Genomic DNA, 11608 nt, shown 5'->3' with positions numbered 1-11608 from the left:
GAATCATAATGTGAGTTTGGGTGGAGACAAAAATTTAGTTTTAATAATTCAGCTCTGGTCTGGTCTGGGCTTGTCATGTCCAAGTTCCCCTTTGAACCAGAGCTGACAGCAGTACTTTTCCAGTTCGAAGATTCTTCAGATACCAAAACAAATTCAATAAATCAGAGGGAAAAACTGAAATAATTTACATTTGGCCTCTGAAATCTGATTGCTTGCTAACCAGTCATTTAAAAAAATTAGTTATCAGCACCTCGGGGATCATCTGATAGGTGGATAATAGTACTCACTTAAAAAAAAAAATTCTATTTAATTATTTTACTGGTTATGTATTTAGACTACTGTGTTTTACCCTTTTTAGTAATAGTCAAGAAAAACTATGATTTAGCCTTATTTCTCCCACATTCACCCGTGGGGACCCCTATGGGCCAGAGCCCAAAATTTCACTTGTCAGTACCACTCAAGGTGACAAAACTTGCTTATAATTTTTGAAAATATCCACGTCTGTAGATGATATTTTGGTATGATAACCTTCCTGAGTGGCAGCTGGATCATAGTATCAACTCATGAAGTTACCACCCCCTTCAGAACATTACATTTTAGATGCTGCTGCATATCCTGGTTTAGACTCATGTACAGGAACAGGATATCTGTCAATGTTTCACAATATTGTCCCTGGTATCATTTAAAGGAGACCTTTAAAGCATTCATTCAAGCTAAGATGTGATACATTTCCTGAATCCTTATGGTCCTGTGAGGATTCCATTTTTTGTATTTTGTGTCTCTGTTGTTCCCAGATGACACAGGGCTAAAATATAGTATATCATTTAGGTGAAAATTGTGTAAAAATGTGTGTTGTTTATAGTTTAAAGAGCTGCAATGACCTCGATGTTGGTCAGAAATATTCACATCTTAGCTTGAATGAATGCTTAAAATGATACCAAAGACAATATGGTGAAACATTGACAGATATCCAGTACATGAGTCTAAACCAGGATATGCACCAGCATCTAAAATGTAATTTTATGAACTTCATGAGCTGATAACTATGATACAGCTGCCACTCAGGAAGGGTTATCATACCAGAATATCATCTACAGACATGGATCTTTTCAAAAATTATAAGCAAGTTTTGTCACCTTGAGGGGGACTGATATCTGGTCTGGCCCATGGACTAAACTCCCGGGTCTATCCGTGAGTCAACCTCAGCGTGAGAGCGAAGTTCCCGAGCAGCAGTGAACGCACCGCGGGCTCTGATTGGCTGTCCGGGTCTGAGCGGTTCAACGGTTCACTTCCGCTTGGCAAAGGAAAACACGGGGACGGAGACGGAGGGTTCGCGGTCAGAGAAGGTTTCACCCGGGCCGCTGGAGGACACCGGGACTCCTCACCGAACCAACGCTCACTGGGATTGAGAACCAAGGTCGCGCCGAGTCGGTGAAACCTCGCGTCTGCGCCGAGCTGGACGAGGTTTGTCCGTGAACCAGTTTAGCCTGTTAGCTTAGCAGCAGCCCCGCGCAGCCGCGACGGCTGCAGGACTTTCACCTGCTCCACACGGAAACTCACTCACTCACGGAAACGGACTCCTCTCACTCTCACAAACGCTGCTGCGCGGTCTGGGTGCAGACACAGCTGTTGTGCAAAAATAAATTAAAAAAAATAAATAAATCAAAGTAAAATAAGGAGGTGTGACTGAGGTTTGCTGATATCCGTCAACCTCCTGCAGAAACATCTGTAGCTGTCAAGCGAGATCAGACCCTACGAGAAGTGACACGTAAAACTACACGCTTCAGTTTTGCTGCACAGCTTGTACAAGTATTGGTGTTTGCAGCTGAAGGGTCTGCAGCTCCTTCCGTGGTGCTGTTGAGAGTTCATCTGTGGGCACATCTGGCTGTACCGTAAAACATCTGGCTGTGCACCGTGCAACATCTGGCTGTGCACCGTGCAACATCTGGCTGTGCACCGTGAAACATCTGTCTGCACCGTGAAACATCTGGCTGTGTACCGCGCAATATCTGTCTGCACCGTGCAACATCTGGCTCTACAGTGAAACATCTGGCTGTGCACCGTGAAACATCTGGCCCGCCAGTCTCCGCCCCCGCTGAGCCGGTGACCGCCATCACTCGACCACGACATGATTCCCGACAAGGTCCCGGAGCAGGACGTGATCCTGGGCTCGGGCGACCTGAAGAAGGACGCTCACATCCCCACCTTTGAGAAGTACAAGGAGCTCTACGTGAACTCTGTTGAGAATCCAGAAGGTGAGTGGCTGCTGTAACATCTGACTGACACCAGCAAACACTAACATGCAGAGACTAACTTTAAAGTTAATAGCTATAATATATAGTACCTTAGCGGTAAAGTTTTTGAAAATCTCCACAGAGGCTCTGTTGAGCAGTGCAGAGGTGAGTGGGTTTTGAAGACTGTGTCTTACATCCACATTGGCATCTCTTCACCTGGGGGAACGATACATCATTAAAGTACCAAATTTCCCAAACATACCGTAAACACTTGTCCAAACCTTTTAAACCCAAGTTATTTTCCTCAAGTTGAGGACTGACCAAATGCAGTTTGAAGTAACAATTTCTAAATCTGGTATGGATGTTATAGACTGGCCCGGATACTATTTTGTAGGTTCCAGAGCTTTGGTATAAGATCACAAGTAATTGGTATTTATAGCAGATTTTTTGTTTCTCTCTCCCTCTCTCTTCTCCATTCTCCCTCTGTCATTGTTGTACCACTGTAGTAGGCAAGATTGCAACTGCATATTTGTCAGAAATGACTCTTGACCTGAAATTGCCCAACTAAGGGTGTTGCCACTGAGTTGTGTCATGTCTTCTTCCTTGTAGCACCCAATCAACCGAAGCATGGTGGCATTTACAGCGGTCAGGGAGAGCGCGAGAGAGTGCTGCGTGCTTGTGGCCGTGTGGAGATTATTATTATTATTATTATGGTTATTGTTATTATTATTTCCAGTTCCAAATTAAACTAACTGTGCAATCTTAACATGTAGGGGAATTTGTTGGGCAGTTTGATTATTTACAAAAAAAGATACTAAAAGGTAAAACCAGAGGTCACTGTCATGAAAGAATAGTTGAGTATGGATAATATCCCAATATTTGGATCCAGCCCTAGAAGCTTTTGTTTATAAGATGAAAGGTTTGCAACAATGACTGCAAAATCGTTGAATAACAAGGAAACCCTCATACAAAGCAATAATAATACTTTAACTGTGAGCTTCTGTCATGCTGTCTCAGATCCTGGTGCTGCATCACATTAAATGCATCTTGCAACATAATTTTTAGATGGTTCCTCGCTCAAACACAACTGACTGGATCCCTGTCAGCTTGTCAAAGATTTACACAAGTCTATCAATGGTCTATCAGTTTGAGCCAGGTGTGTTAGAGCAGAGCAGCATTTAAAACATGCAGGGCAGTGTGCCGGGAGGAATAGGGCTGGAAAACACTGATCTATACCCACTTATTCCAAATCAAAATCTTCCATTTAAAATCACTTTACTAGAACTTTCTGACCACGCTGTTCCCGTCCTGCAGAGTTCTGGGGGACTTTAGCCAAAGACTTCTTCTGGAAGACCAAACACACGGGTCAGTTCTTCAACTACAACTTCGATGTGACCAAAGGAGAAATCTTTATCAAGTTTATGGAAGGAGCATCTACAAACATCTGCTACAACCTCCTCGACCGAAATGTTTATGAGAAGAATCTTGCTGACAAAATTGCCTTCTTCTGGTTAGTATGAAGCTGTGTCTGTGTCTGTTCCTGAGACCTGTGGTTCATCGATAATGTGCTGCAGAGTCATTGGTTCTGAATCTGTGTTAACCTGGTTACTTTGGTAGCGCTGAATCCCTTTATAGCTCACCATCAGCTGCTGCCAATGCTGCATGTACAGTCTTTAGCTCAGCTAGGCTACAAACATCCCAATGAATTCATGGCGATCTCTTGAGATTTCAACCACATCTCTCTCTCTTTCCCTTTGCCACACTTTCAAACTTTCCAAAAGTTTGTCAACTGCTCCACTAGAAATAAAAATAGTTATTTATTCCATGCACAATTTAGAGGGGCACACAGTGTTTCTTCAATTCAGACGATGATTGTTTGGTCCGTTTCAGCTACAGGGTCATTGTTCAGACCTGTGAGGAGGTAGTCTCAGGAAGTTTAACACTTCCTGATGCTGCAGCCACATGGAGATAATATCAATGCCATGACTGTGTGCGTCTCACACTACATAAACATTCCCAGCAGGACAGTAATGATACATTCAGAATGGGGGAAATAATGGTCGGAAAATATGTCTATGCCCTGCATTACAGAGGGCACATCTTTTTGTCAATGAAATTGAAAGTCATGGAGAAATAATTACTTTAATTCTTGCCATTCGTAGTTTCCCTCTTTTAAGTAGAAAGCTATATATACTCATTTGTTTAGACTCTTGCAACTCTAGTACATATTGATGAACCAATGCTTCGACACATTGAGGGAATTTGGGTAAGTTTCCCCAGAGATTAAAGCTGCTGAAAGCTCCGGATAATCAAATTGTTTAACTGTACCTGCTTTGTGAACAACAGGGAAGGATTTCTCATAAAAGCTGACCATAATTTTTTTTGGCAGCTCTGAAAATGGCAACACCTGCTATCATTTAAAAAAAACAAAAAAAACTTGTTTTGTCTTTGCCCCCTTTCCTGCACGAAAATACTGTCTTTCGTATAAGAGTAAAATTAGTTTACATCCTCCTTTAAGAGTCTTTATCTCATTCATTTAGTTAATCCTTATTATAGAATAGTCTTGTTTTTGAGGGCCATGCTCAAACTCTGTCTGGAAAGCAGGACACTGAGTGTGGATCCGGCACTGTGAACTCAGCGCTGGAAAAGAACATAATGCGTGCGTGTGGTAACCGGACTAAAACCTTTTTATTGACCTGCTACCGGCATGTGGGAACGTCCTTGTGGCAGGATCAAAAGTTATGATGCCATTACATGTCTTATCTGTTCCAGTACACGTGTCATGGCGTCGTCCAGCCGGGACAACACCATGTGAAACGAAAGCTGACAGAGAAGCCAATGGCAGTTTATTATTGCATTAAAAAAAAATCTGCACTTCTGTGTGGGACAGCTGTTTGATTTCTGAGGTCAGACCTCGTTAAATTCCTTTGACTTTCCAAGTTTGCTGTGTTTCATTTGGATTACAGGCAACTTGTAAATTCTGATTTCCTAGCTCAAAGCACGGCTTTCGTTTTGTACAGATGGTAATTATCTTTATTCAGAGGGTCCAGCATTTTTCCCTATTTTTTACCTCTACCTTAGCTACCTATCATGACCATTAAAATGGGATGCAGGAGTAACTGAACATGAGGCGCGTCCAGTAAGAGAAATCAGATCATTTCAAAGTAACAGTGCTACAATACATGATCTTAATGATACCAGTTGGAGCAAAACATCTAACTATTTCATAAATTAGGTGAGGAATCAGAAAAATGCTTGTGTGAAAAATGCTACTAGAAAAATGTGGAAATAGAAACAATTCATGATGTGGCGTAAACAAAAAGGAGGCAGCTGTGTGAGTCAGTAACCTTAAGAGGAAGTCGTTGAATACGTCTCACTGTGGACTTCAGATACTGTTATTGCTTATCCGGTTTTAGATCTAGAAACTGTGACCGTGAAGCAAGAATGATGGGAACTCAGTAATTATTAATAGTTCAAGTTCTCATACATATAATCACTCCAAACACAAGCGTCCAATTAAACTACTGGTTGATGCAAGCAGCTTGACTGAGTTACATCTGGACAAAACTACAGAGCTTATTGAATGTATCAGTAAATTTATTTCAATGTTCTAACTTTCTGCACAGATGACTTCTTAATATTTGTTTTTTTTTATCTATAAAATGAAGTAGTCAGCCAAAGCCTTGGCAACACAACATCCGTGTGACTGTCATGGTAGTTATTATTAGTGTCAATATTCTTATTGTTACTACTCTGTTGTTTAAAACAAAGCATTAAAATGTAACATGTAAATATGGAAAATTATAAAAAAAAGTTATTCAATATTAGAACCAGCTGGAACTTTGCAGCTAAAGCCATCTCAATTATCTTCTGTTATTATCAGTACCACATTAAAAGCATTACAATAATTTACTGAAATGGGAATAGTTGTGAAAATTTGTTTTTGTTAAAATAATGATTTCAGGGAAGGCAATGAGCCCGGGGACGACTTGACGGTGACGTACAAAGAGCTGCTGCAGAGAGTCTGTCAGTTTGCCAACGTCCTGAAGTCACAGGGTAAGTTACAATTTTCCATATTTCATTCTGGATCTGAGGATATTGATAACAGTAATAATGGCTGCATTCACACTTGGCGTGTTTGATTCAGATATGAACTGTGGTGCAGTTCACTAGAATGTGTGAACACTACTATTTTCAGTGAAATTGCTGTCTGCATTTACTATATTGGCATAAATAGGCATGCACCAGTTAACACACTATTTTTCCTGTATTGAGGGAAACATCAGTTCATGATATTTCTTAAATATGAATTAATCACACACATAAAAGGCTTGCTACTCCTTAAATTCTGGGTCTATTTTGATGCGAAAGCACTGCTGTTGCTGCTTGTGTAGCATAGTTGCCAAACTGGTATGCTCATCTCCAAAGATTCACATGTGCAGCCTCTGGTGATGACGTTAACTTCACCCTCACATGCTCCCAGATGATGAAAACATCAGCTTTGGAAAGGGCAACCGTTATCAGTCACATGGACTGAAAATGAGCTGTTTTGAATTTTATTACTGTACTAATCACAAAGGGAAGTTGAACTGTTGCTGTGCAATATGTTATTGGCTAAAAGAGGGGAGGGAATCAGGCTTTTGTTGGTGAGAAGGAATGAACTCCTGTGCTGTAGTGGAATTACAGAACTCTGAAAATCGATGACACTTGTTACTTGGCGCTCTCCTTTGGTTCTGAAAAGGTTGTACAACACTCTTCCTCCCACCGTCAACTCGAGGGCGTGCAGGACCGTCCTCAGTACAGCGCCAGTCTTCCATACCGGTTTGCTGTGATAGGCTTAACCACCACCACATGAACTCATTTGAAAGGGGATGACATGTAACGGATGTTCATGTGTAAACATTGACATCCAGCTATACATCAGAACACGTTTCATGGGCTGTGGGCCCTTGATAGCTCAGTGGGTGGCACGAGTGCCAGTTACAGAGGCTATTGCCCTTGTGCAGGCCGCGCACATTCAAGTCCCGGTCTTTCGCTCTTTGCTATGCGTCTTCCCACCTGTCTACATACAGTACACACCAAAAGTTTGGATACACCTTCTCATTCAAACAAATAGGGAAGTGTGTCCAAACCTTTGGTCTGTACTGTGCTTTGCCAATAAAAGCCACTAGTGGCTTAACATTTTAAATTCACAAAGAAGCTGCTATGTGGGATGGTGTGAGTCAAAAGATTGTCTCACTTTGAATGTGAACACCTAGGAGAAGAGGTGGAGGAGTATAGATATGAGTGTCCCCCTAGACAACAGACTGGACTACAAGGCTGTCTACAAGAAGACGCGGGACATACATGTCAATCCTTCTGAGTTTGCTGCATGATTACACTTATCCAGTCATCTTTGGCCAGTAACTCAACTAACTAAATATAATATTACTAAATATAAAATTATAAATATAAATTATACTAACTAAATATAATTTCCTGTTAGGGGGGTTAGTAAAGTTTCACTGAAGTGAGTTTGATTGAATCTTTTGTTTTCCGGGGTAACCGCAGCTGATGGATCCCCATCAATGTATCTGAGGTTCCTTGTGCACGACACTGAACCATACATTGCCCCCCGACATGCTCATCGCTGACAAACAAAGCGCTTCATAGTTTGTACAGAGTGCAGCTATAAACCGAGCTCTGAGTTTGTGAAGGGGTGGGTGAGAAACGCATTTTAAAGTGCTCTGCAGAGCCTAGATACAGTAAGTTCAACAAAAAAAAAAGCCTGCTATGCAAGTGTGGACCATTTGTCATTCTGCTATATTTGTTGATATTGTTATTAATAAATGAATATTTCATGACGGAGTAAAGTTGTCCGTCTTTCCTAATTTGCAGGCGTCCAGAAGGGCGATCGCGTGTCCATATACATGCCCATGGTGGTCGAGCTGGTGGTCGCCATGTTGGCTTGTGTCCGTATTGGAGCCGTTCACTCCATAGTGGTGAGTTTTACTTTACATTTATGTGATAAACTCATGGCTAATGTGCAATATGAGGTCGATGTTGCATCGTGAATGCACTGCTGCTTGTAGTTTGCAGGTTTCTCAGCTGAGTCTCTGTGTGAAAGGATCCTGGACTCTCAGTGCTCTCTGCTCATCACAGCAGGTCAGTTACAGTTTAAGAAAACAAGTTTCAATCACATTCTTCCAGAATTTATCGTACTGGACTCTGACGGAGCTTGTGGTAGTCAGCACATTTCACTTCTGCAAGATGCTGAAGTTTCACTCTGTCCTCTTAGCTGAGTAGCAGCTGGCTCAGACAAGCTGCTGAGTTGGGGTTAATGATCAGAGACTCATTAGGCAGATTACTGTCTGGGGATTTAAAAAAGAAACCCTAATCCACTTTGTAACCTGCATTTGTGGCCCCACATTTCCCTGTCATTCATTAACTTTTCTAAGTGGGTCATAAACTCAAGAGCCTTCTTGTGCTCAGTTTTATTACCTCGTAAAGAAAGTATTCTCTGGTTGAATGTGAAACAGAGCAAAGCCCTGCTTAGTTAGAGTTTAGTCACTATTACTGTTGTTAAACCATCTCAGATACTGGTGGAGCCACAGGGCCTGGTACCTCCTAGTAAATGATTCCCATCCAGAAGCTCGTCAGTGACCAATAATGTTCACGGTTAATATTTTAATAAAAGAATAGCAGTGTCTTCAATTACGGATGACATGACCAAATGAAAGTGGCTTACGCATGTAGAGAAACTACACATATTTATTCCTTTAAGCAGACAGAAAATGATAATGTTGCATGATGCTAAAATTAAATACAAAGAGGGTGAGAGCTTGGATGTTGACGTGTTTTTTTTGTTGTTGTGGTTTTTTATAATAATAAATTAAGTCCATCAAATTGGGACTACATGTGACACGTGGGAGATACAAACTGCAGTCATCATGAGGTGTGTTGTGACATGTACAGTAGCAGTCAGTCAGTCAGTCAGTGTGAACATAAGGAACACACCTGTGCCAGGAGAGTCTTTATAAAAATGGCTGAAGGCAGGGAATGAGGTGGTGTCCCTGGTGAATAGATTTTATTTGGTGAATCACTGATGATCCGTCAGCCATGCTGCAAGCCCACAGATAACAGTCATAATTAATTACAGTACTTGCTGAACCAACAAGTCTGTTGTTCTTCTTAACAGAGCTGCTCTTTTTACTTTTTCTGCTTTTGTGTCTTTCATTTGTTCAGATGGTTTCTATCGAGGAGATAAGCTGATCAATCTGAAGCTCTTAGCTGACGAAGCACTACAGAAATGCATAGACAAGTAAGCTGTTGCTTCTCTCATACTCAGACACGCACGCACGCACGCACGCACGCACGCAATCACGCACGCATCACGCACGCACGCACGCACGCACGCACGCACGCAATCACGCAATCACGCACGCACGCACGCACGCACGCACGCACGCACGCACGCACGCACGCACGCACGCACGCACGCACGCACGCACGCACGCACGCACGCACAGGCTCTTTTTTGAAAGCATTTGAAATACAAAGCTTCAACTATTAAAAAAGAACATATTTGAGCTTCTACACGAGGAAGATCCTCACTGATGTTTTGCCTTTAACACAGTTTACCAACAGCAGTAAAAGTTTTTCCCAACAGATTACCAAAACAGTAAAAACCTGTTAATTACAATAACCAAATTTGTATGATCCTATTCCTGACGTTCAGATTAAAATATAAAGCTCAAACTGCTCCGATGTCCCACAATATCTTCATTTACTCTCCTTTTTTTCTGTTCTCTGAGCTTTCTCAGCTTTTCACTTCTACTTTCTCAGTGACTATGAACACCTAATGTTCAATGAGGGTTGGTGATGTTTGTAAAGATGCTCAGAAGTCAGGAAAATGTAGAAAGAAAAAAACCTACTTACTAAATATGACAGTATTATTTAAAGATATTTTATACCTACCAAGTTTAGAAATGCACCCATCTGCATAGAAAAAAACCTGTGTCTTCTTGTACCTTTTATTTATCTGATTAAATGCTACTCTCATTTGATCAGAGCCACTCAATTTTCATAAAAGATTTTAAGCTAAATGTCAGACTTTGAATTTTTGCAGACTTTTGATGACTTACAAAATATGTTGTCAATATACTTATTGAGTATAAGCGTGTAATAAATACCATGTCTCTATATGTGCAGAGGTGTTCCAGTCAAGAAGTGTATAATGCTGAAGCACTTGTCCAAAGTACCGGAGGAAACTGCAGGCTGTAATTCTCCTCCTCCCAAACGCTCCTGTCCAGATCTTCAGGTAAACTGCTGCTTCAGGTGTAAACGTGTCAGAGTCTTTGATTTGTTTCAGTCGTACTGTGTCATGTTAGCCTGCTTTGAACATTGGTATAGTCTATACAGATATGTTATTCTTTCTTTTAGTTATGTAATTACTACATTTTTATGTATATATATTTATTTTAGGGTGTTTTCGTATATGTTGGTGCACACCTGTACCTGTGGTTTGGCTTCAGTGTGAGCTGGATTACATCGTAGGGTTTTTTGTTTTTTTTTCCTCAAAGTTCAGTTTGTGTTCACAAATTTTTTGACTCGACCCTAAATGCTGCATTACAAGCCACGTTGCAGCGTTCGGTGCTGTCATTAGTCAGTATCAGTGTTGGCAGTCTTTTTTTTTATTTATTTATTTTTTTTAACTGCGGCTGGAGGTTGTGTGTCCGCGATAGGGATGGGCGATATGGACTAAAAAATGTACCACGATAATTTCTGGCATTTATCCCGATAACGATAAGAATGACGATAAAAAAAATACCAATTCAACTCCACCTTTGTAACTATAAATCTATCACCACATTCAGTCTTTGGAGCCCCCAAAACACTGTTTTTTGTTTTTTCTTTCAGGCTCATTTCTTTCCTTCTTTCCTTCTTTCTTTCTGGCTCATATCTTTCTTTCTTTCTTTCTGGCTCATATCTTTCTTTCTTTCTTTCAGGCTCATGTCTTTCTTTCAGGCTCATGTCTTTCTTTCTTTCTTTCAGGCTCATATCTTTCTTTCTTTCAGGCTCATATCTTTCTTTCTTTCAGGCTCATATCTTTCTTTCTTTCAGGCTCATATCCTTCCTTCCTTCCTTCCTTCCTTCCTTCCTTCCTTCCTTCCTTCCTTCCTTCCTTCCTTCCTTCCTTCCTTCCTTCCTTCCTTCCTTCCTTCCTTCCTTCCTTCCTTCCTCCCTTCCTTCCTTCCTTCCTTCCTTCCTTCCTTCCTTCCTTCCTTCCTTCCTTCCTTCCTTCCTTCCTTCCTTCCTTCCTTCACGTACGTTGTGCGTGGATTTAACGCAGAACCATAAATCAGATTTACACAAAAACTTCATCAACAGGAATT

The 11608-nt window shown here is 41.2% G+C and overlaps 1 protein-coding gene across 3 annotated transcripts in view; it reads left to right on the top strand.

Annotated features, from left to right (window-relative positions):
* The first annotated feature begins 1304 nt into the window (after positions 1-1304).
* The window catches only part of LOC133456862 (acetyl-coenzyme A synthetase, cytoplasmic-like), a 36933-nt gene continuing 26629 nt past the window's right edge, over positions 1305-11608 (top strand). For all 3 annotated transcript variants that reach the window (XR_009783823.1, XM_061735531.1, XM_061735530.1), the window contains exons 1-7: positions 1305-2255; positions 3549-3744; positions 6199-6290; positions 8112-8215; positions 8306-8378; positions 9459-9534; positions 10425-10533. Coding sequence is in view for 2 of the 3 variants with exons in the window: in XM_061735531.1 (XP_061591515.1) it covers positions 2129-2255; positions 3549-3744; positions 6199-6290; positions 8112-8215; positions 8306-8378; positions 9459-9534; positions 10425-10533 (777 nt within the window). In the remaining variant the exon portion in view is untranslated. The remainder of the gene's footprint in view (positions 2256-3548; positions 3745-6198; positions 6291-8111; positions 8216-8305; positions 8379-9458; positions 9535-10424; positions 10534-11608) is intronic.

The sequence above is a fragment of the Cololabis saira genome, chromosome 12, assembly GCF_033807715.1.
Source record: "Cololabis saira isolate AMF1-May2022 chromosome 12, fColSai1.1, whole genome shotgun sequence".
Classification (NCBI taxonomy): Eukaryota; Metazoa; Chordata; class Actinopteri; order Beloniformes; family Belonidae; genus Cololabis; species Cololabis saira.
Note: the sequence above shows the minus strand (reverse complement) of the source record. Positions and strands in the feature narration are given on the sequence as shown.